The sequence below is a fragment of the Anabrus simplex genome, chromosome 1, assembly GCF_040414725.1.
Source record: "Anabrus simplex isolate iqAnaSimp1 chromosome 1, ASM4041472v1, whole genome shotgun sequence".
NCBI classification, from domain to species: domain Eukaryota; kingdom Metazoa; phylum Arthropoda; class Insecta; order Orthoptera; family Tettigoniidae; genus Anabrus; species Anabrus simplex.
In genome coordinates this window covers 1,557,230,528-1,557,255,735 of record NC_090265.1, presented here as the reverse complement: position 1 = coordinate 1,557,255,735, position 25,208 = coordinate 1,557,230,528, and the positions used below count along the sequence as shown (strand labels likewise).

Here is a 25,208-nt window from a genome sequence, read left to right as displayed (position 1 = left end):
TTGGAGACAATTCTGGCTAATTTTAATTTATCTCAATATAAATAAAATAAGAGTGTCTGTACATTGCTCAGAATTTAAAAAGAATGATATTTCTGTACCGGTCGTGACTACAGTAACAAGTAGAAGTGCACTTTTTATTTTTCCGTAATGTCTGTATGTATGTATCTATGTATGTATGTATGCACATCACAAGAAAACGATTGAAGAGAATTTGATGAAAATCTGTATATAAAGTCTGGGAATAAGTCGCTACAGTCTAGGCCATAAATAATTGTATTCACGCCGAGTGAAATGGTAGTTTAGGGGAAGGACTAAAATTTAATTCTCAAATATTTGTTATTATTGGCCCTATCGATAAATACTACATAATTACAGTTATATATTATTAAATTTCCTATCATTTTTTACCGTACCGGCTATTATAACAGATATATTAATGAATTTGGATTTTTGTTGCTAAGTCCATTTCAGCGCCGAGGTATGAGAAAATGGGCAAACAGAATTAAATTAAAATCAGTATGTTAAGTCGGAGAATAAGGAACTACCGTCTACACTATACATGATTTTATTCACCCTGTTCGGAGTGGTAGTTTTGGGGAAGGTGCCAAAAATTTAATTTTTAATTACCTACAGTATCTTATTGGTTATATCAAAAAGTACTTGGTAACAAAAGTTATTTCTGATTATTTATGTCTTATTCAGTTTTACCGTACCGACTATAATAATATTGGTGGTGATGGTGATTAAATTGTGAAGTTGATTATAAGAATGAGAAAAAACCCATGAAGGAATGATAGATAATAACACAAGAGGGAGTCATGAAAGAAAGGAGGACTCGCTTTACATTAGATGCTCTAATATCACAGAGTCAGAAGAAAACTAAATGTGAAGGCCTGCAATACAGAAAGCTCATAAAATTGATCAACAATAACATTACAGTGACCATTGTTTTTTGTGATGTGCTTTGTGTATGCCATTTATCTCCGATGGCTGGGATTACTGCTGCGTATCTAGTATAACAGCCTGCCTGAATATTGGCGGGAAGTAGCTAGGAAGTTAGATCTCTCTCTTCTTGAACACGCCGTTCCTCTAGTTCATAAATTTTCTGATGCTACTGGTACGTAACACACTGGATCGTCATAGTATTCCAGCTATTCTATTCCTACTCTGAGGCAGTGATTGAAATGAGCAGTGTGCACACTTAAATGGAATAACCACGAACCTACTACGCTGGCGTAGCAGGGGGAGAGGAGATACTCCCACGTGGGGGATAGGGGGGTCCTAACCAGCTTGCCGGTGGACTTGAGCGAAATAAAATAGCTCTCGCGGACCAAACACACATTCCCCTGTGGGTAGGGGATGGAGGCGAAGAATACACCCACAGTATCCCCTGCCTGTCATAAGAGGCAACCAAGGGATGATCAAATTAGAACCATGAGACTACTTGTAATTAGTACCACCACACAGGGAACACCATGGGTCGCTATTACTTGTGCGTAGTACCACTATGTTAGGTACACAATAGGTTTGTGATTAATAGTGACAGTGTGTGAATCAGGGTGAGTTTTACAGTATCTGTGATTAGTACCACTCTACGAGCGACACCATGGGTCTGGTTTGCCTATGATTAGTACACACTATGTGAGGAACACCATGGGATAGTATGAGTCCCTGTGATTAGTACTCCTATCTGAGGAACACATAGGTTTGCCTTGCCTGTAAATGGCGCTGCAATAGAAACACCATAGGCCTGTGTTGCATGTGCACATTACATTACCTGTAAGTAGTACCATAATGTGTGGAATACCACGAGTCTCTGCTACTTTTGATTAGTACCACACCATGACAAATACCGTAGTTTTACTTTTCTAGTGATAAGTACCATTATGAGGAGCTGATGACCTGGATTTTGGACTCCTTTAGACTACAACCATCATCGATTCAGGATTGTGCTCTAGAAGCAGTCCCTTGGTCAGTAATACTATTGTTTAACGCAAGTTCCTGGGAATGTGGGGCATTGCGGGTCGGATTCACTGATTGTTTTAAATTCATATCCATCCATTCATTCTTCATCACATTTTGAATTCTGGTCAGTGGATAATTTTGGACTTTTAAATTGTCATTTGTCATTAAGTTTCGTACCATCAGGGGCCGATGACCTAGATGTTAGGCCCCTTTAAACAACATGTATCATCATAAATGGAATAATGACACAGGAGTGTTTGCGGCTGTCTGCGGCCTGGTCATTGTAGCTCTGGAGCTTTGAACTGTTAGATCGACACTGTAGTACTTTTCTTTAAAAGTGAGAATATGTACTGTTTTTCATTCTATCAAATACTTCATATGACAGCATTACTTTTAATTGTGACATTCGTACTGACATCATTGTAATGATCTATGTAGACTTCAGTTGGGAAAACTATAAGGACAGTCTTTCTGAAAATTCCGTAGCGAAGCACGGGTACAACAGCTAGCTATTTGATACAAATAGCATTGCGCTTCGCATAATCCTCTGAGCGCTTGATGCATTTGATACTATTTTCGGAAGGCTTATCAGAGATCGATCATCTCCCTCACGTACTTCCTGTGAGGCAATAGAGATGCGTCATTTTTAGCCTTGTTGCCTAGTATAGCAACAGTCGGGCTTTGAGACAATAAGTATTATGAATATATCATAGTACTGTATTGTGCAAGACATGTAGAATAAGCAGTCTTGACCAGTTGTATTTCTTGATTTCTCCTAATTTCTTGATTTCCCTAATTGCCTGTTCTGTGTAAACATTGAAAAGAAGGGACAAAATGCAGCCTTGCCTCACTCCTTTCTGGATTGCTTCTTCTTTTTCAAAGCCCTTGATTCTTATCACTGCAGACTGATTTTTGTCTACATTGTAGATAATTCTCCTTTCTCAGTATCTGATCCTGATCACCTTCAAAAACTCAGAGCTTGGTCCATTCAACATTATCAAATTCCTTTCTAGATGTACAAACGCTATGTATGTGATCTTGTCTTTCTTAATTCGATCCTCTAAGATGAGACGTAAAGTCAGGATTGCTTCGCGTGTTCCCACATTTCTTCTGAAACCAAATTGATCTTCTCCCAACTCAGTTTCAACTTGTCTTTCCATTCTTCTGTAAATAATACGTGTTAAAATTTTGCAGGTGTGAGATACTAAACTAATGGTGCAGTAGTTTTCACACTTGTCAGCACTGGCCTTCTTGGGAATAAGTATAATGACATTCTGCCAAAAATCAGATGGCACTTCTCCTGTATCATACATCTTACACACTAAACGGAATATCCTCTCCACCCTAGTTTCTCCTAAGGCAGTCAGTAGTTCTGAGGGTATGTCATCAATTCCCGGTGCCTTGTTTCTACTTAGGTCTCTCAAAGCTCTGTCGAATTCTGACCTCAAAATTGGATCCCCCATGTCATCAGCATCAACAGCCTCTTCTTGTTCCAGAAACCTGTCATCTACTTCTTTACCTTGAAACAACTGTTGGATATGTTCTTGCCATCTTTCTGACTTGTCTTCTTTCCCTAGAAGTGGTTTTCTATCTGAGCTTTTAATATTCATACACCTACTTTTCCTTTCTCCAAAGGTTTCCTTGATTTTCCTGTGTACAGCATCTACCTTTCCTAGGGCCATACAACCTTCAGCATCCTTGCACTTCTCTTTCAGCCATTCTTCCTTAGATGTACTGCATTTTCTGTCTACTTCATTCTTTATTCGCCTGTATTCTTTTCTGCCCTCCTCATTATTTTCATCCTGGAACTTTCGTCGTTCGTCAATCAGGTCTAGTATCTCTTGAGTTATCCATTGTTTCTTACGTGATCCTTCCATTCTTTCTAACTTTTCGTCAGCAGCCTTACTGGTCTCATTCTTTATGACTGTCCACTTTTCCTCTACTGTGTTTCCTTCAGCCTTTTCATTTAGTCCCTTTGTTACATGTACAATCCCCACACTATTTTCTTTCAACTTGTCTAGATCCCATATCCTTGCATTCCTTCCTTTCTTCAATTTCTTCAACTTCATATGGCATTTCATGACCAACAGGTTGTGGTCTGAGTCCATTTCTTCTCCTGGGAGAGTCTTGCAATCCAACACCTGGTTTCTAAATCTCTGCCTAATCATAATGAAGTCTATATGATACCTTCCAGTGTCTCCAGGTCTCGTCCATGTATACAGCCGTCGATTATGGTGTTTGAACCAAGTGTTAGCCAGGACTAAATTGTGATCAGTGCAGAATTCAACCAGCTGGTTTCCTCTTTCATTCCTTTGTCGCATTCCGAATCCTCCTACTGTATTGCCTTCTCTTCCTTGGCCTACCACTGCATTCCAGTCTCCCATCACAGATTCTCATCACCTTTTACATACTGTATTAAATCTTCTATCTGTTCATATATTCTTTTGATTTCTTCATCTGCTGAACTAGTGGGCATATAGACCTGCACTATTGTGTTGGCTTGGTGTCTGGGTACCTTGACCACAATAATCCTTTCACTATGCTGGTTATAGCAGTTTACCCACTGGCCTATATTCTTATTCATTATTAATTCTGTAGTCGCCTGACCAAAAATCCTGCTCTTCCTGCCAACGTACTTCACTTATACCAACTACATCAAACTTTAGTCTATCCATCTCCCTTTTCAGATTCTCTAACCTACTACAGCAATTCAAACTTCTAACATTCCACGCTCCGATTCACAGAATGTCATTATCCATCTTCTTGATGGTTGCCCGCTCTCGTGTAGTCCCCACCCAGAAATCCGAATGGGGGACTATTTTACCTCCGAAATATTTTACCTGGGAGGAAGCCATCATCAGTACATCATTTGTACAGAGAGAACTGCATGTCCTCAGGAGTTAGTTATGGCTGTAGTTTCCCCGATACTTTCAGCCGTGTAGCAGTATCAACTCAGCTAAGCCATGTTAAGTATTATTACAAGATCATATCAGTCAATCATTTAGACTGCCACCCTTGCAACTTCCAAAATGCTGCTACCCCCGTTTCGATGAACCATTTGTTAGTCTGGTCTCTCGGCAGATATCCATCCGATATGGTTGCACTTACGGCTCAGCTACCTGCTTCATTGGGACATGCAAGCCTCCCCAGTGCGACAAGGTCACATGGTTCACAGGGGAGGTTTAGTGTCATACGACATTACTAATATGTACCCCAATATACCCATACAAAAGACAAAAAAACTAATAGAAACCAATCTAAAAAATTATAGTGGCTTAAGCATTTTAGAAATATAAAAATTTGTAAATCTGCTAGAATTTGGTCTCAATAAGTTGTTTTATATTTTGCAACATTATTTACAAACAGGGCCTCCCTATGGGGTCACCGGCCTCAGCGATATTAGCTGAAATTTATATGGACCATCTAGAACACTCTGAGATCAGTGAAATTGAGAATACTTTCTTTTGGTGTAGGTTCGTGGACAACATTTTTGTTGTATTAGACGAAATATACACAGGCGAGAATAATTTACTAGAACACACAAACAAACTGGACCCTCACATAAAATTCTCAATGGAGACCAAAAGAGACGGTACTTTAAATTATCTAGACATATGTCACCAGGCAGAAATCCTACACAAACGTCAAATACAATAAAACAAGATTCCACTCATCCCAACACCCATAAAAAAGCAGCCTACTATAGCATGATATATAGAGCCTATAATATACCCTTATCCCACTAAGACCTAAAGAAAGAACATATCCATGAAATAGCTAAACAAAACAGATACAATAAAGATTCGATCAATAAAATCGTACAAAAAATAAAACATCAGCCAAAATAAAGCAAGAAAAGAAATCAAAGAAAGACTGTGATTTTCACTTTTGACAATGCCAATATCCACCCACATAATATCTTTAAAAGATGTAATTTAAGAATAGCCTTTAAAACTTCAAGCAATAATGCTACCATCGTGCATAATACTAAATCCGTTAACGAAAAGAAGGACAACCACTCAGGAGTATACCGAAGGAAATGCAATAATTGTGAGACCATTACATCGGTAGCAGCTTTTTCATCTGAACACGTAAACACTATAAAAAACAATCATTTTTCATCCATCACGTAGAAGATTATAAACATAAATTTTCCAACATTAAAAAACGATATGGAAATCCTAAGCGTATCGTCGCCATAAGACCTATCTGTGTCGGTGCGACGTAAAGCCCCTAGCAAAAAAAAAAAAAAAAAAAAAAAAAAAAAAAAAAATCCTAAGCGTAAATTCTAAGGACCCTTTGCTCAATATATTGGAAGAATTTTATATCAGTGTGGATCAGTATGCCAACTCAAATTTTTATCTTAATGAAATAGCAGAAAAAAAACAAACATCCTTTTCAATGCCGCCATCCCTCCCTTAAAAATGTCCCCACATTGGTTTAAACTTCGTATCAAGTTTAAACTTGGTTTGAAGTAAAACCTTCTATATTGTAGTTTAAACTGCAGTTTATATTCAACCTTGTTGACATTTTATTAACATTTCTGTGATTTTCCTAGTAGAAGGGTTAGTTTTGACTACCAGTACTGCAGTACTTATATAGAAAATGTACATAAATTAGAATGTAGTATTAGCATAAGAAAAATGGAACAATTTATTGAAGTCTTTGGTTAAATAGGAAATAATTTTGATGTGCAAGTGAGGTTAACAGGATGCACTCCAACAAAAGTTTACAATTTTGGAAATGGGATGTAATGGAGATTTTTTATGGATTTATAATTCATAAGCGAACAGCAAAGATTGTCTTGTATTAAAGAAGGATTCATTTAAAACGTCAGCTGCACGAAATAGTTATTTCACCAGAAGCAATGATTCTGGTTGCTTTAAGATATTACACAGCAGGCATTTTTCTCATTAACATCAGGGACCACAGGCCTTAAATTGATGTCTTCTTATAATATTATATAAAATACTGTTGATGGCCTGGTCTGACAGCTGTGATTGTTAAAGCGGCATGTCTGCATTGTCTAAGACCGTGATTAGTCGGTTCAAATACAGTTTTTCGAAAATATTTTTAGCATCAGAATGTTGCCGGGCATGGTAGGAGAGGGGGGTGGTATACAATTTACAATCACTAAATTGCGTGCCAGAAACCTGGATTCAATCCCGAACCTCTCTGGCATGTTTATATGGAGGGGAGGCATTGATGCTGATGATGGTGATTCGTCCATTGTATTGAGACGCTAAGCCCTGATTAAACCCCTTGGTGCTATTCGGATAGCAGTAGGCTATGTCAACACCGAGCTTTGCCCTCCCCATTAATAGAAATAATAATAATAATAATAGTACCGGGAAGTACACCCCAACGCTGTGCATTCAAAATTAGCGCCTTAATGAACTCCTCTATCGGTCAAAAGGCAAAACTGATAATACAAGAAGTTGGAAATTTAATCAGAAGATGTCACCACTGAAATGTTAAGTAATTGTGTCATTGTGAAGTTTCCTAAACTGATTGAATTTCTCCTTGTTTTGTTTGCCATTCATCAAGAAGTTTGGACATTTTTCCACAGGTGACACTACCAAAAAACTATGATCATAACTGATCTATGTTCATTTATTTTCGGGTTGGCAATACTTCCTTTTCTTTCCGCCAGTTTTGAATCTAGGCAATCACAAATTTTTTGTAATTAATTTTCAACCAATCCTGCATTTCTTGTTCACTTTGAATCTGCCAATAAAAATTAAGAGGGTGTGTCCTGATTAGTCTTGAATGCTCTCGAACCTTCCTTGAGGGTTTATGAACTGTGGCTTTTCACTTTTCCTGCTCAATTGATCACCGTCTGGATGTGTGTGTGTTAAGTTTCCAAGAATTGACGATGACACCACTTTATACCCCTAACTCAAATCCTGTAATTGGCAATGCCATTGTCGTGCAGATGATTGTACATCTGATTCTCCTCAAATGTTGAAGTTGCTCCAGTATGAAGCAGTATGGTGCAAAGATTTTGATGCAGTCAGTAACAACGCTATAGTAGCTACTTCATCATTTGCAGAACGTGTGAATCGAAGTACAGTGAAAATACCTCATAAGGTGAGTTACCACCTACATTGATTTTTATTTCTTGAATTTTAGCCTATTCTTCTGAAGTTGGTGAAGAATTATAGACAGGAGCAACTTTTCTCCAGTTTGGAAGCTGTTCCTTCTTCCTTTCTGCTTGCTTTTTAAGTCTCTTTACAGCTGACCCTCCAGTTTCATACTCCGGCTCTTGTTCAGTACGTATATGTATTTCAAAGTTACCAGCCACGTCACGTACTTGTTCCTCTTCCACAAGACAGTCTTCTTCATCTGTTACTTCGACATCAGGTGAAATATAGACAGCGTCAATGTTATCTGTATTCACCAAGTCATAATTTCCTTCTTCTCCTTCTTCTTCGTGTTCTAAGATAGCTACAAGTTCTGCCACAGTTAGTGTTTTCTGGTTGATGTGACACTTTTCGGAAAACAATGAAATCCTAATATAAATACCAAAGATGTTATTCATAATTCCACAGCAAACAAAAAAAAGTCCTATTTATAAAATAATTCATTTTTTATACAGTTTAGCATACGGTACCTTTCTTGTGATATTGTTTTTTTATCAGAACACAATTACAGTTTCATGCTTCCTCACTGCATTACAAACGCACGCTTCAACAATGAAAGAAGGAACAGAGTTGCAAGTACACTCAAGTGAGCAGTCTACGAATCAGAAATACATCCTTGTTAATCCCAAAAATTGCGTAAATGCAACATTATTATAAATTTCAAAAAGAGGCTTAAGGTGATTGATTCATTGCATGAAAAAGACCTATTGTCTTGGAGGTATGTCTATAAAATTTGAATATATAAAAACACACAAAATATCTATTCTATTTCTGAAAAAAAATTTCAGAACTCAAGCTGGGTACATGTGATTTTTTTTTCAATCTTAAAAAATTCAATAAAAAATGCCATTACATGTATTTAGCGTGGACAACTGGATCAACAATATTTCCGGGATGTTCCTTCAATATATTGATACTTAGTTATAATTCACTGCAACCTTAAGTCGGGGCAAAGACAAAAATAAAATGTTGCATTGGCGCAACGTTGGGCCTTGGGTTAAATACACAGTATTATGCATCCTGAAGAATAAAAGTAACATTAATTGCAGAGAGTATCACATTAACATTTGAACATTCATACAACACCCACTTAACAAAACATGGGTGATCTTTCAGTGACAGCATAAGCATTAGCACTATGGTCACAACCAGTAGCTTCTGCAATGGCTTCCACTGTCGTCGTACCAGAGAACACATTGTTAGGTTTCAAATTTGCACCATCCACTGAGTCATAGACACGAAGACTTGAACAAAGTGAATATTCTCTGAGGCGGATAAGACCCATGGCAGTGTTGAAGAGCAGTTCTTAAATACCATAATCCTGCAATGCCGATGACTCGAAGTAATTTCCACCAATACTCTGAGCATATTGGAATGCTTCTTCTCGGCTTACTTTACGATCAGAGGCAAGGTCTGTTTTGTTCCCAACTACACAAAGGACCATCAGCTCTTCTACATTATGCTATCATTCTTTGTCCCATGACTTAATTGAAGTAAATGTGTGATACTGAGTGATGTCAAACACTAAAAGAGCGGCATTGGCATTACGATAATACATTGGAGCCATGGAGCGAAACCTCTCCTGTCCAGCATTATCCCATACCTGTAATTTAACTCTGATGTCTTCTATGTTAAGCTTACAGGTAAAAAAAGAGGCACCAATAGTGGGACTGATGTGATGGCTGAACAACCATTTCAAGTAGCTAGGCATTACACTGCAACCTTCAGGATGTAGTTTCAGCGCACACATCAAAGACAGAGCAGTAACTGCAATCACAGCCATCTACGAAATTAGAAACCTAACAAACCTCTCATTAGAAATGGCTAAAAAATAGACTGACATATGGAATATCAATCACCTGGCAACAACCAACAAAGGACATAAAATTAATGGAATCAGTGAAAGCGAGATTCCTGAAAGTAGCATTAGGGACTTCAAAATATGCACCATCAAGACTAATATACGCACTAGCCAACGATACTTTCCTCATCAAAGACTTAAAGACATCCCTACTCCCATCCACTAGACCAGCAGAAGACGTGCTCAATGAGAGAAAATGCAAAAGAGAAGAAATCTGGATCGAATTCTATAGTACAAATGCAATGATTGACAGAGGCTGGACCAAACCCAACCAGAGCATGCGAAGCACCATCACAAGACTCGCTATTGACAAATTCCACCACAAACTGTGTAAAACAAAACACTTCCATGAGCCAGTCAGTCAGTGCATATGCAACTTATGTGACAAACCGTGTGAAAGATATCACTTCATGTACTGCAAAAATTGAACTAGATCATTGAAAGAGTACAGTAAGGAGGTCTGACTCCCTAAAACTTCATGCACATTCGTGTGCTCTTATTATATATATTAGACTTCCTTGTTGAGGTTTACGTTGCTGTGTGCGACATTGAAATCAATGAAAGTGAGTTGTGGGTGCTCCACTCTTCATACTTGTGTTCCCTCAGGTAAATTTAAAAAATCTGAGAAAGAAGAAAATGAAGGTAGGAATTAGAATAACTGATAGAGAGTGCCTGTTAAATAGGTTGTGTTTGAGAGAGAGAGTGTGTGTGTGTCTGTTTGAAAGAGAGCGCGCGCAATGTCCTCGAACATAGTTAGGAGCGTGCTGCACATTGTTGCATGTACGTCTTGTGGCTGTCGTGGCATTAAGAAAGAGAGGTGGTGGGGAGGAGAAGCAACTTGTGGAGAGGGTCGTGTGGAGTGGGGTGTGTGTGGGTTCGTGTTTGCTGATTATTTTTAAATATACGTCTTTTAGAATGGGTATGGCTGTGTTGAAAAGAATGTTTGTTTTATCTGTGATTTCGTTTAAGTTAGGATTAGCCTATTGGTCCATGCTGATGGAAAAATCTTCCATTATATTGAGCATCATCATCATGTAGTATGTGTGTGTGTGTCTCTCTCTCTCTCTCTCTCTCTCTCTCTCACAATTTTTATTGTGTTGGAGGTTTGTGTAGGTTTCCTATAGATTTTGTACGTTAAGTGGTCTTCAGTTTTAGTGATAGATAAGTCAAGATAGTTCAAAGTGTGATCTTTCTCAGTTTCCATAGTAAATTTTATATGTGGATTTATTTTGTTTAGCTGTTCAAGTATGTTGTTTTTGTTTGTGGACCTGCAGTCTATAACAATGAAGATATCGTCTACAAATCTGCACCAGAATGATATATTGTTAATTTTGTTAACTTCTGAGTGTTATAAGTGGTCTATGTAGATCTCAGCTAATATTCCTGAAGCTGGTGAACCCATGGGAAGGCCTTGCTGTTTGTAGATAGTGTTGTGGAATCTAAAGTAATTATTGTTTAGGGCAAATTCAAGTAAATTAATGAATTCATCTATTTCGAGGATGCTTAGATTACTGTGATTTTTTAAATTTGATTCTATTAGTCTTATTGTTTTCTGTGTGGGTATGTTAGGGTACATGTTAATGATATCATATGATGCTAGGACGTGGTGTTGTTCGATTTTCGGCTCTTTGGTGATGTTACAGAATTCTATTGAGTTTCGTACTGATTTCTTGGCTACGAATCTGTAGTGTTATTTGAAATTTTTTTATATGAAGTGTGATAATTTGTAAGTCAAGCTTGATCTATAATTTATGATCGGCCTCATGGGTACATCATCTTTGTGGATCTTAGGGTAGGCTTTCGCAGTCGGCAGTTGTGGATTCATTATGGTCAGCTTCGTGGTTTCTTGCTCGTTAAGGGGAAAGTTGGTGTTTTTCAGTAATGTTTTTAGATTTCTTTGGATACTGGCAGTTGGATCTTTTCGTTTGATTTGAAAAGTGTCATCTAGGAAACATTGTTTCGTTTTAGTGATGTATTTGTTTCTGCCGATGATGACTGTGGTATTACCTCTGTCTGCCTTTGTTATTAATAGATTATGTTTAATTTTGTCTTTGAGTTTCCTGAGTTGAGCGTTATCAGTTTTGCTTTTATAGCTGCTGTTGTTGTTAATCTTGTTTATTTATCACGGTAATTTCTTCTTAACATTGTGTCTGATCTCATTGCGTAAATCATGGGGGACTTTATTTAGGGCATTTTCAGGTTCAGCGATGATGGTTGCGAGGTTACGGAAGGTTGATGTGTTTACCCAATTGTGTTTAAGTCCTTTGCACAATATATTAGTTTCTGTTTCTGCGGATGATGTTATTCTCTATAGAGTGATAAATAAGTTACAAGATTGTGAGCAACTGCAGCGTGACCTCGAAAATGTTGTGAGATGGACAGCAGGCAATGGTATGTTGATAAACGGGGTTAAAAGTCAGGCTGTGAGTTTCACAAATAGGAAAAGTCCTCTCAGTTTTAATTACTGCGTTGATGGGGTGAAAGTTCCTTTTGGGGATCATTGTAAGTATCTAGGTGTTAATATAAGGAAAGATCTTCATTGGGTAATCACATAAATGGGATTGTAAATAAAGGGTACAGATCTCGGCACATGGTTATGAGGGTGTTTAGGGGTTGTAGTAAGGATGTAAAGGAGAGGGCATATAAGTCTCTGGTAAGACCCCAACTAGAGTATTGTTCCAGTGTATGGGACCCTCACCAGGATTACCTGATTCAAGAACTGGAAAAAATCCAAAGAAAAACAGCTCGATTTGTTCTGGGTGATTTCCGACAAAAGAGTAGCGTTACAAAAATGTTGCAAAGTTTGGGTTGGGAAGAATTGAGAGAAAGAAGAAGAGCTGTTCGACTAAGTCGGAGAGTTGGCGTGGAATGACATTAGTAGACGAATAAGTTTGAATGGCGTTTATAAAAGTAGGAAAGATCACAATATGAAGATAAAGTTGGAATTCAAGAGGACAAACTGGGGCAAATATTCATTTATAGGAAAGGGAGTTAGGGATTGGAATAACTTACCAAGGGAGACGTTCAATAAATTTCCAATTTCTTTGAAATCATTTAGGAAAAGGCTAGGAAAGCAACAGATAGGGAATCTGCCACCTGGGCGAATGCAGATCAGTATTGATTGATTGATTGATTGATTGATTGATTGATTGATTGATTGATTGATTGAAGTGTGTTCTGTTAAATTCATGCTGGGTGGGTGAAAAGTGTTTTCATTCTCTTGTTGTGTTTGAAGGGGTTGTTACTGTTTTGCTTGTTTTGGATTTGTGACTGTTTTAGTGCAGCTTTCTATCCAATGTGTTCTGTTTCCGGATTGCTAGGTTAGTTATTTTGTCTTGGGTTATTTGTTGGAAATTGTCCCAAAAGCTATGAGGTAAAACATGGGAAGCTTCTAGGTGTGTTTCATAGAGTTTGGTATTGAGGTATTGTTTTTTCCTATAGAGGAATTTTATTTCTTCTGATAACCATATTTTGTTAGTCTTTTTCTGTATGTTCCGTGTCTGGTTGGCGTTCCTGTGTTTATTATTGTATCTCTTAAGGAAATTCGGTACTAGGTTACTAGACAGGCATTCTCTTAAAAAGGCAATGTTCTTGATCACAATCGCTATTTTAATTTTCAGGTTCTGTTATCTAAATGCAATGTTTTTTGCCTGGTTGGTTGGGATTCTATAATCGATTAGATTCATAGTCCGTATTGATAGTTCAAGCACACAAGTTTTCTCCACACATCAGTTAACCTCGAGGGGAAAGCAGAGAATGCTAGAGTCACAATGTGGAAAGAAAGAATCCACCACCTTTCCAACTGGATAGAGCCGAAGGAAAGTCTTCCATGTGGACACCAGGAGAAGTGGACAGTATGGAAAGCCCTTAACCGACTCCGTACGGAAGTCGGCAGAAAAATAAATTTGCGGAAGTGGGGCTTCTCAAGTGATTCATCACTTTGTGATTGCGGAGAGCAGCAGACGATCCAACATCTATGTCAGTGTGTTTTATGTCCTTCAATGTGCACTATGAAAGACTTGATTGCAGCCTCCCCCAACGCTGTTGACGTCGCCCAATACTGGGCAAGCATCATCTAGCTCTCGAATATTGTTGCTCTATCTGTGATTGTATAATAGACTTGTATATTTGTATAGTAGGAATGTAGATATCTTGTTGTTTTTTGTTAAATATCTATAAGTAAAGTTGATACTTCTGACACGAATACAGAGAAGAAAGAAGTATGAAGGATGAGTTCTTCACCTAATCAATACTTTATTTTACACACTGGAAAACCAGAGTACCCGGAGAAAAACCTGTCCCACCTCCGCTTTGTCCAGCACAAATCTCACATGGAGTGACCGGGATTTGAACCACAGAACTCAGCGGTGAGAGGCCGGCGCACTGCAACCTGAGCCACAAAGGCTATTGCTGTTGTTGTTATTATTATTATTATTATTGTTATTATTATTATCCTCCTTCGGGGGAACCTCTTTCTTGCGCCACGATGAATGACCCTTGTATTGCACCGGCTGTTTCCCCTCTTTCGATTACATCACGTATTGGAATCAACTGAATGGATCATGCATTAAAAATGATGCTCAGGATCGGCAGCTATGTTTATTTCCATTAATCGGTGTATAATAAATTCATTACACCTGTATAAGTTCCGATTAAAGTCATTATCTCCATTCCACGTTTCACTGTAAGTGTCAAAATATTCTCCGATTTGCTACATGATACCTCTCAGGGGTAGCTAATGTGCATCAATAATTTTTTTTTACATGAGATCGACTGGGAACCCGCATATCCTTTCATTTAATTTACCAGTAATTCCTTCCATCCTTAAATATCAATAAAAATCATCCAAACTCATTCAACCAAAAATAATCCTGCAAGAATTCAATGTAAGCTGATCTGCTATAATAATGAAAATAAATTGCAATAATAATAATTTAAATTTATAAATTCTTGATTTATTCATGATCATGAATTACTTTGGGATGAATGAATATATTGATATAATATTCAATTCAATTACATTCAACTTCTTTTCTTTCAAAAGATAAACCAATAAAGTCTTTGTTTGAACTTAACCATTCTTTTTATTAAAGAATTATGGTTCTCACAACATAAAACAAAGAAAAGTTTACGTAGTTTCATAAGTCGTAATTATCAATCTCATTAGGTAGCAATCTTGCTGGATATTCATGAAATTAAAGTATCAAGTAAGTTAAAATGTGAATAAAAGCATAAGTAAATAAATTAAAAGTGGTTAAAATCAAAATTCTAAAATCTCAAAAATGCTTATTCTTGTTTACGTTAAGTCATTAATCTTCTCATTCTTCTTCGATTGATTTTCAATTGTAACACTAGCAGAGAAAACACAGTTCCTAATATTATAGCTCCAAATGGCTATTCTAAATATATTCCGATGCATTAAAAAAAAATCAGTTTCACCATGTTACTGGATATATATATCCATATTATTTCCTAAGAAATAAATGTAGGTATCGCCTAATAATAAATTATAACCATTATCCTATCAGGTCTTACATCTATCGAGATTCACGATCGCATCTAAGTTCAATTACTATTTCATGGAATTCTAGAGAATACAGTTGGTGACAATATCTATTTGTCAATGGCAGATACTTAAATTAAGAAGATGCTTCCTTTCATCAAATCATGGCTTCGACAACAAATACCAAACAAGACTCATTACAACATGTGAAATCCTCCTAGAAGAATTCAGGTTTACACCTTAATATTTATTATCTGGAGATTTTATTTTTGATGACTGTATATGGTTATCAGCCTACGGATTCTGTAACGTATTTCACCGTGTGAATATCCTATCAACAAAAAAAAAAGAAAATCTTATGCTGCTATTTAAATCATGCCGCAAACACGTCAGTTATATTTAATGGTTAGTATCATGTCACGTAATTACTACCAATAAATCACAAATACATAACTCTCTCCATATACCAACCGTAAACATTATAACTGCATTATTCATATCAACAAATATATCCCTCATCATTACAACGTATAAACTCTTAATTACACATATAAATATCAATCATCTCTCCTTTAGCGGTGTATTGTCTCAACATTCCACTCTCAAATGACAACGATGCATTAATGGGTTAAATTTCTACTCAAATACACACAATCACCCTTTGCTGAAAAAGAAATACATGTATGAGCAAATCAGGTTCATATTTACTTACATGTAGTCACGTACTGGCGATAACCCAGTCTTAATAACCAACGAAAACATCCAACTCCATTCCGCATTACAGTTAGATTATATTATGCGTTACACTTGTCTTTGGTAATCGTCGAAGCATCGTTTTTCAATCTCTTCGCATTTGACTATGAGCATCCCTACATAAGGATATTAGTTTACGTAATCGAAGATTGCCTACATCCATGGTTTTAAAGCATTGATAATTTCTTTGCAAAGACACTGCACATTGAAATCAAATCTCGAAGATATAAATTACGACCTTCACAAAAATCACACTACTAACCTCTATGCACTACATCTTAAATTTAAGCATTTATGGTTACCTTGAATAAATAAAAATGCTTGGAACTTAGCTTTTATCTGCTGGCATTACTGGACTGGGCTAGATTCCAATTCGGTCATCTTTGGATCGCTGGCTGGCTCCAGGTGATAGCTGCATCACACATGGGCAGTAGCAACCAGTCACGGGCTTGTAGAATCAGCTGGTACGGTATCCATCGAACGTCTGCCCCATTTCCTAGTTTTTTAGTTAAACTAAAAATGTTAACATCCTGTAATGTATTGAATAGGTTGGAGTCCAATAAATTCTCTTATATTATTATTATTTAGTTATTCATGTCGAGGCTGTTGATTGCATGTGATAAAAACTTATTCAACAATTCAGTCTTTTCAAGAACTTCTCTTGTACCTAAATTATAATTTTAAACAGATTATTCTACCAAAATTCAATGTCAATTTTCAGTTATAAGCTTTGTAATGGTACTCTATTTAACTTCTAGCCTTTCTAGCGATATCTTATTTTCATTAGGTGACTCGCGTCAACTTTCGGTTTGAGCTTCAGTCTCCAATAATTTATTTATTCTTCTCCTTTCTTTAAGTTTTCCTCCTCGTTAGCCTTGATATTAAGTTGTAGATTGGCGTAATATCTTTCTAATATTACTTGATGTACTAATTATTCTTCAATTCTTGCTCCGTAGAAACTTCCTCCTTCTTTACGCGACGTATTTTTGCATGAATAATTTTGTTTTGATGCTCAACGTGATTGATTGTTCACTTTGTCATTTTAACAATTTAAAACATTCTGCATTTTTCTTAATCACGGCCGTGTGGATTCTATAGGTCTGAATGTCTTACTTCCTGGCCATGGCTTATTTGATTCATTAAATCGGTATTCTTTTCGACACATTCACGGCTTCTTTTATTCTATGTATCCGTATTTTTATTATAACGTAATCACGGCCTATTTAATCCGATATGTCCGTACTTTCTTCAGATGTATTGCTCAACTATATAATTTTTGTCATTTTATTACGGTGCATGGCAAATATAGATGTTGTAATACCTAGTTTTCCATAAGATCAGGGCAATGAAACTGTACATATTATTATCTGACTTCTCAAAAAATCACAAGTAGTTACTGTTAATCACATCATCAAATATCATAATTATCATCATTGTAACCCATCACCACAAATTATTCATTCACAAAATGCATATTATTATTATTATTATTATTATTATTCTCATATGACTTTGAAATTATGGACATGGTAAATATAATTTATGTTTTTAAGTGCCACAATAAATATCCCAAAACAGGAATATAATGAAATCTTACTCATAAAGCAGATAATGATTTAATTTAATTCACTCACAATTTGCCCTTAATTTATGGTACTTAAAATTACATTTATTATTAAGGTGACTTTAGCTGTCGTTCCTAACACAAGATTAAAAGTTGGCATAATTATATCTATTGGATGACAGCAGGGTCACGGATATAATTAATTATTTACAGATTCATTAAAACAACATTTCAGTAATTTAGTACTCACATCATCCAAGCCGCAATGTCAGGCCATTCCATAACGTCCTGTCTGCCCCTCCTAGGGTCTTAAGCCATGGTAGATATGAGCATGTTGTGGTGAAAATTGGTGTATATCCGAATTGGCACATCTTAATTATACATTGAAAGCACATGATTCACTTATCGCACACACGTAACACTCCTCTTCAAATTAATCCTATGCTCTAATACTAACCTAACGCACTCCCGGTGATAGCCTCATTCTTTCTTCTTTTGTTTCGTCCTCTTTGGGGTACATTGAATCAATCATTTCTCTGTGTGTTTTTTTTAATTTTTTTTATTAGTGCCCAGTATTTCTTTATTCTTTATGATCTTAGTTTTCTCTCGGAGAAGAGACCTTCCACATTTTATACGGAATGAAGGTGACATTCTTGTAATTGCATGGGCTATTTCACAATGCCACGAAAAGTAGGATAATCATTGCCTCTGAAACTTCAAGCAGAAGAACTGTGAACAGTTGTTCAAATATTCATTTAACACAACTCTCAGGTTAATGGGACGATTAGTTCATGAGAATGAGGGCATGAACTTTTGTGTGTTTTTTCGTCCGTTACTTGGTCACGCACACCATTCCTAATGTTATGCATCCACTGTCACTTCGCCCAGTTCAGTCTGGTTTTGGTGCTGTTATTGGCTGGTTTATGATAATTCCTTCTCTTTCATTTAAACTGCACCATGCCATGCTTCTGTACCATGCACTATCGTATTTCAAAGTGACAGCGGATAAAGTAATTACGACTCGTAAGAAGTTTCAACACTTTGAATGAATTGTCGGAATCCTCACGAGATGAGGTCATCATGCATATCAGTGAAAAGATGGTGATTTATATTATCAGTCTACATCAAGTGTTCTATAACGATACGTCCGCTAGATTTCAGCAGGAATTTAAGTCTGCGTATAGTTCTTTCCGGCACACCATAACGACACCTGGCTTCCCCTTTCTTAATTTCGTTTACTGCCTCCAGCAGGTCAATGGTACTCCATTGGGTTGCTTTGCTCCTTCAATTTTTTTTATTGCCATTTTTAATTTATAACTGACAAGTAAAGTAAAAGCTATTTCGTACACTACAAAACTCAATACAAGGTGCAGCGCGTCACCCTTGAGAGCACTGCGTCACGTGTCCCAAACCTACGGGACAGAGGCCGCACCCTGCTTTCAAGGCTGTATTGATGTGGTGATGGCGAATTTCTCATGCATACCCTTCACAACATCCAGTATAATCTATTAAAACTACTAAATGTAAAGGAATTGAAAAAACACAGATAAAAACACAATAAATTAAGGAGTCCCTAAAACTTTTGCAAGGAAAATATTATATGTTTAAAACCAGCAACACATTGAAAATATATGTGAAAGCGTGCGTTCAAGGGACAGAAACCTTTGCTATTGACCTTATTCAACTATTTTCAGCACATATAGCAACATCTAGCACTAAACTTTCAAATTGAAGGGGGTCTGGCAAGTCTACCAGTACGGCGCGTCGCCCAGTCTTGCCTTATATTATCTTATTATCCTGAAATTTTGGTCCTATGATCTTTCTTTAAATTTTCCTTTTTTTGAGGTTCTTGAAATTCATGTTCAGTGTTTCTGGTTTAATCACTGTTTCATTCCAGGCTTGTGTCAATGTCATACACTTGTCAATGTCAGATGTTACGTACACATGTTATGTGACCCTCTTAGACTGATTTTGATGGTTCTGTCAGCTTCCGCTTCAAACGCTAGCACTGTACCACGTCTGGGGAGCCATCTGGTGATGAGTGAACGTACCATTTCCACTTCTATTATAACGTTTAAATTCAAAAGCTCATTGTTTAATAAGCCTTTCTCGTGGACAGTCAAGATTTTCTTCTGATGATGTAGAGCACAGTTCTCTGCGAAACGTAAAGAATTTCACCTTATTTTCTAGACACGGCATAAGCCCAAAAGCCTTTATCAGGTCTATAAGTACGGGCCATGAAAGCATCAATGGCATCTGTTTTATAATGTTTAATTTTGGACCCCCATTAAAGGGATTTCTTGTTGTATGTACCTTTTGTTAGTTGGAAGGCCAGTAAAGATTTTTTTTTTTTTCCTGGATTCTATTGCTTTGCATTCCACAGCATTCCAACTAATCATTCCCCAAAATATTTGATTTCTTTTACTATTTCAATCTTTTGTTGTTTGGACTTTGAGGTATTTATGTGGATGTTTGTTGTTTGACATGATTATGGTTCTTTCGAAGGAGATGTGAAGACCTATTTTAGCTGCTAGTTTCTAGAGTTCAACGATTTGCTCCCTTACTTCTTCCATTGTTTCAGCAAACAAGGACATACCATCTGCAAAAGCAATCCAATTCTATTATAGTGGTGTGAAGTTTTACTGCAATTAAGTCATTTCCTACCAGCTGGTTAGCTCTGTGAGAAAGAAAGTGGCCCCTATTAAATTCTTGGTTATTGGGATTCCTGTCCTACAAGGCCAGCTAGCAATTGTTTACAAAATTCCCCTCGTTCATTGTCCTCTGCCTGTCGGGTTAACAGAATCTTAATGAGCTCAGGGACACACTAGCGAACTTGGAGACTGGTTAATACACAGACAGTTGTTATTTATCCCCTTTGCTTCCTGCTAAGAATTTTCCTCTTGTCCCTGCTGAATTTAGCCTCCAACTTAGCTGTCTTTAGAACAAACTGCCTACTTTTATCTCTGCCTTGTATTTAGCACATTGCCTTATGAGATCGTACATTGTCCTAGGCAGTGGTGCATTATTAAGCTAAGAAAGTCATTTGCTTAGAGCCTGCTCTCCCCACTCAAAAGTGAATAAATATAGTTTGTGTGTTCAGTTACATTTCCAAATGATATTGATGAAAGTCTTGAATAGTCGGTTGCCTGGCGTTGACTCGAAGTCAGGCGAACACTAAGGAATACTTTACGCACACACGAAGAACATGGCTGCTCATAGACTGACTGACTGATTGAGGAGACTGCAACGACTGAGAATGAGAGGGCAGTTCAGTTCACCTCTTGGTTATAAACCTTTGGCCAGACTACGTGATTCTATGTCAAACTTCCAGTGTTTTACAGAACGTCACTAATTAATTCATGGGCTTTGACATATCATTAGCGGGTGTCCACTGCTCCTAATTTAGCTGATACCACAGTACGGTGCTGAAAATTGGTGTACGACTTAACTGGGCTTGGGCAGCATTAAACCAAGCGGCGGCAACTCTGTCGATGGCGGTCCTTTGCCCATTTCTGTTACTACTTACGTCCCCAACGCGTGATCAGGTGCACATGGTGATAGCATTTCAGTTTAATTGTAATTAAATTAATAAAGTTCTCCAGAAATTATATACACTCTGATACATGAGCACCAGAGTTGATGTGTAACACTACTCAAACTCCTGTAGTAGACTAAATATTCTCAGCGGGAAAATTCGGCGCTTAAGAATGGAGCAATTTGATTGGCTCTGCCGTTTTTAGTTTGGGGTTTACACACCTAAGTCAAAGGATTTCGTCGGTCTTCTTTCCTCTTCGCACATCTCAGGTTTCTCTAACAAAGACGCGTGGAACGTTTTAGAAAGTTATGTTTCCCAGGGTGCAGCGATAAGCAGCTTCTCACGCTAGGTGTGGTTGCTTCTTGCTAAGTACTTTTGTAGCCCAATTGGTTAACAATTGTAACAGAATGTGTCTTAGCTCTCTCCAAGCCACTGGCAATGGAACATGGCCTCTAAGATCAATACTCCTGCCAAGTGTTAGTTGCGAAAGAAGCAGAAGGATGTAGCGCTGTTGAAATCCATCGCAGAATGAGTGTAGTGTATGGTGAAAACTTTATGAGTGATGGTAGTGTACAGGAATGGTGTCTGAAATTTAAAGAAGGGCGAACAGACATCCATGGCAAAGGTGGGCAAGGATGCAAGTCTGTAGCTACCGTACCCATAGCTGAGAATGTTGATGAGTTTGTCAAGGCTTATGATCAGTGAGTGAACTTTCTACAGCAATCCCAGACATTTCAAGATCTCTGTACACAATTGTGACACAACACTTAGGATTCCAGAAACTTTGTTCACGTTGGGTCCCCAAATTATTGACTGATGCTCACAAAACTCAGCAAATAGTGTCGGCCGTAATGTTTCTCATGTGTTTCCATAGTGAGGGGGAAGAGTTTTTAAAGTCTATCATTACTGGCAATGAAACTTGGGTCCTGTATGACACTCCAGAAACCAAAGAACAGTCTAAGCAGTGGATGCATTCTTCTTCTCCAAACAAGCCAAAAAAGTTTAAACTGACCTTGAACAACAGGAAAACGTTGCCTACCATTTTTTAGGACCATAAAGGTATCTTGTTGTGGACTTTATGGAGCAGAGGACAACAATAGCAAAGGAAGTTTATTGTGAAACTTTGTCGCCTCTGCAGAGCGATTCAAAACAAAGAGGCATGCTCTCAACCAGCATGGTTTTGATCCATGACAATGCTGGACCGCACTGTGCCAAAATGAGGAAAGATCTTCTCAAACAATTCAAGTGGGAAGTTTTCAGCCATCCACCGTATAGTCCAGACTTCACACTTAGTGATTTTCACCTCTTTCGAGAATTTAAGACATGGTTGGGCGGACAGTGCTTCGCCACCAACAAAGAACTTCAGGAGCCTGTCCAGACGCACCTTACCTTACTGGCGGCAGACTTCTTTGCAGAGGGCATAGAAAAGCAGTTGTCATGATACGACAAATGCTTAAATTGTTTTGGTGATTGATGTAGAAAAATAAGTATGAAACTACCACCAAACTTTTAGTAGTAAAATAATTTTTAGTCAGTGTGTCTTTTTTAATAGCCCATCAGAGGTTGAAAGAAAAACAGCCCTTGTATTTCAGCTCCTATGGTAGGTTATTGTTAGAAGTTCCGCAATACTTGCCAGAAATGTCCAATTCTCCTTCAGTTCTGCTATGAAACATATGAATTAAATATTCCACCATATTTGCCTTTGGCAATATGGGTGCAGTTTCAGAAGAACAGTGTTTAGAATTTACTCTAATCCTTCTTAGTTTTGAATAGTATAATGCATATAATGAATTATTTTTAAAATGTGATCCCACAGGTTTGGACAGCACTAGTGCCTTGCCTTCCCTTGGATGTGTTATTGAAGAACCTAAAGCGATTGGCACGACTCCGTTTCCTGAGAGGAAATCACGTAGTAGTAGCTCGTGTCCTAGATGCACTAGAGAATCAAACAGCTCTTGAGGAAAGTAATGTGCATCCTGCGCAGGTGCTTATTGCTTTGAGAAACTACGAACTGTCTGGAAAGTAAGTAATGCTTTTTGAAACTCAGTTTACAAAATATTTGGGAACCATATAATTTTCTCAGTTTGAATTCTTGATGTGAAATTTATACATTTTTTGTTACAATTAGAAGTTTTCGTGTTGATATCTTCTGTGTGAATGTAACTCATCTCACATGAAAACCTTGATCTCATTTCTGCTGATAAATCTGTTAATACCATAAATCTGTATACCAGCTTTTTTTTTTTTTTTCTAAAATACTGTATCTTTCAGAACTTCTTTAAGTGGTTATCAGATTTCGTTTCACTACCTTTTTTCATTTTTGATCTATGATAGCCTCTCTCTCTCCTTCCAAACTCAACTTTTGAAAATGAGTTCTGTAGCTGAAAAGGACTTCAGGAACCCTGTTATAGTCATCAACAAGTATTAACTACCATATAACAGGCCAGATGTCTCATACAGTTGACAAAATAACAATGGAGAAAAGACTTGCATTCATTTTAAGTTCAGAGATTAAAGAGAGATTAGAAATTAAAATTATTTCTAATAACTAATTTAAAGAGACATCTCATGGTCTGCAAATAGTTTAGATCATTCAATTTCACAATATGTGTCCATAGTTCATGAATGATTTAATCATCATCCATCATTGACAAACTCAGTTACTGGGCCGTGGTATACAGGCCCCCTCTATCTTTGTCCGTGAGCCACTCTTTTCTTGTAACATTCTCCCAACATTGTCCTCTCTCCTCGACATCTTTCTTCACTAGATCAGTCCAGTTTTCTCTGGGTCTGCCCACTGGTCTTTTTTCCTTTTATTTCTCTTTTAAATTTCTTTCTTGTATTCCTGCTGACACTCATCTTTTTTACATGGCCAGATCGCTTCAGTCTTCCGTTCTGGACATTTGTAGTAGAGTGTCTCCTGTTTCCACCTCCTCTTGAATTTTTGTATTCCTAGTCTTGTCCTTCCCGGTCTTCTGGGTCATGGTACATAGGAACTTCATTTCTGCAGCTTGGGTTTTTTGTTTTCTTGCCTCATCAGTGCGTGAGAATGGGGATATAATCAAATTTGTATACTGTAGTGTTGTCTTAGCTTTCATTGATACTTGTTTATCCCACAGCAGCTGCCTTACTTTTGGTAAAATTGTGTATCCTTGCTAATTAGATTGTTCACCTTATATTTTGCGAGGATGTCTTTTGATACTATACTGCCAAAACTTTGGAACACTGTCCAGTTTGGTGTCATTTAGAATGATTTGTGGTTTGTCATCTCTGTATCTTCATCACAGTCCTAGCCTTGTTGATAATTAAATCATTTCTCTCAGACTCTTGACTCCATCTCTGCAGCATTTCCTCCACATCCTTTTTGGTTTCACTCCAGATCCACCTTGTTGTCTGCAAAGACAAAAGCTTGTAAGTCCTACTGCGCCTTCCTTTTGATTGCCTTTATTGTGACATCCATGACTGATAAGTAGGTTTATTGCCATTTTTTTATGACATCCATGTCTGAAAAATAGGAGGGATGACTAAGCACCACCTTTCTCTACTCCTCTCTTTGTTTCAAAACATTTAGACAGCCACTGTAACATAATATTCAGTTAAATGTAAACAGTGGTTCGATGCGTAATCCAGTAACTGTCCTTACTTATGAGACTGTTTCATAAGCAAAATAACTGAGAAAGTTGGGTGCTTGGTATGAGCTATGTAGCTGCAGCATGCGTTCGATAGATGATGGGTTTGAACCCTGCCATATCTTCACCCCAAAAGATTATTTTCCATAGTTTCCCATCTTCACCCCAGGCAAATGCTGGGGCTCTATCTTAATTAAAGCCACAGCTGCTTTCTTCCCAAATCCTGGTTGTTTCTTTTCTCTTTCACCTCCAGTT

The 25,208-nt window shown here is 37.4% G+C and overlaps 1 protein-coding gene and 1 pseudogene across 3 annotated transcripts in view; one reads left to right on the top strand and one right to left on the bottom strand.

Annotated features, from left to right (window-relative positions):
• The window catches only part of LOC136880507 (RNA-binding protein Ro60), a 193,697-nt gene that overhangs the window by 89,730 nt on the left and 78,759 nt on the right, over positions 1 to 25,208 (top strand). For all 3 annotated transcript variants that reach the window (XM_067153306.2, XM_067153308.2, XM_067153307.2), the window contains exon 6: positions 23,141 to 23,346. In XM_067153306.2, the coding sequence (XP_067009407.2) occupies positions 23,141 to 23,346 (206 nt within the window). The remainder of the gene's footprint in view (positions 1 to 23,140; positions 23,347 to 25,208) is intronic.
• LOC136858856 (ras-related protein Rab-31-like) lies at positions 9,199 to 9,891 on the bottom strand (annotated as a pseudogene).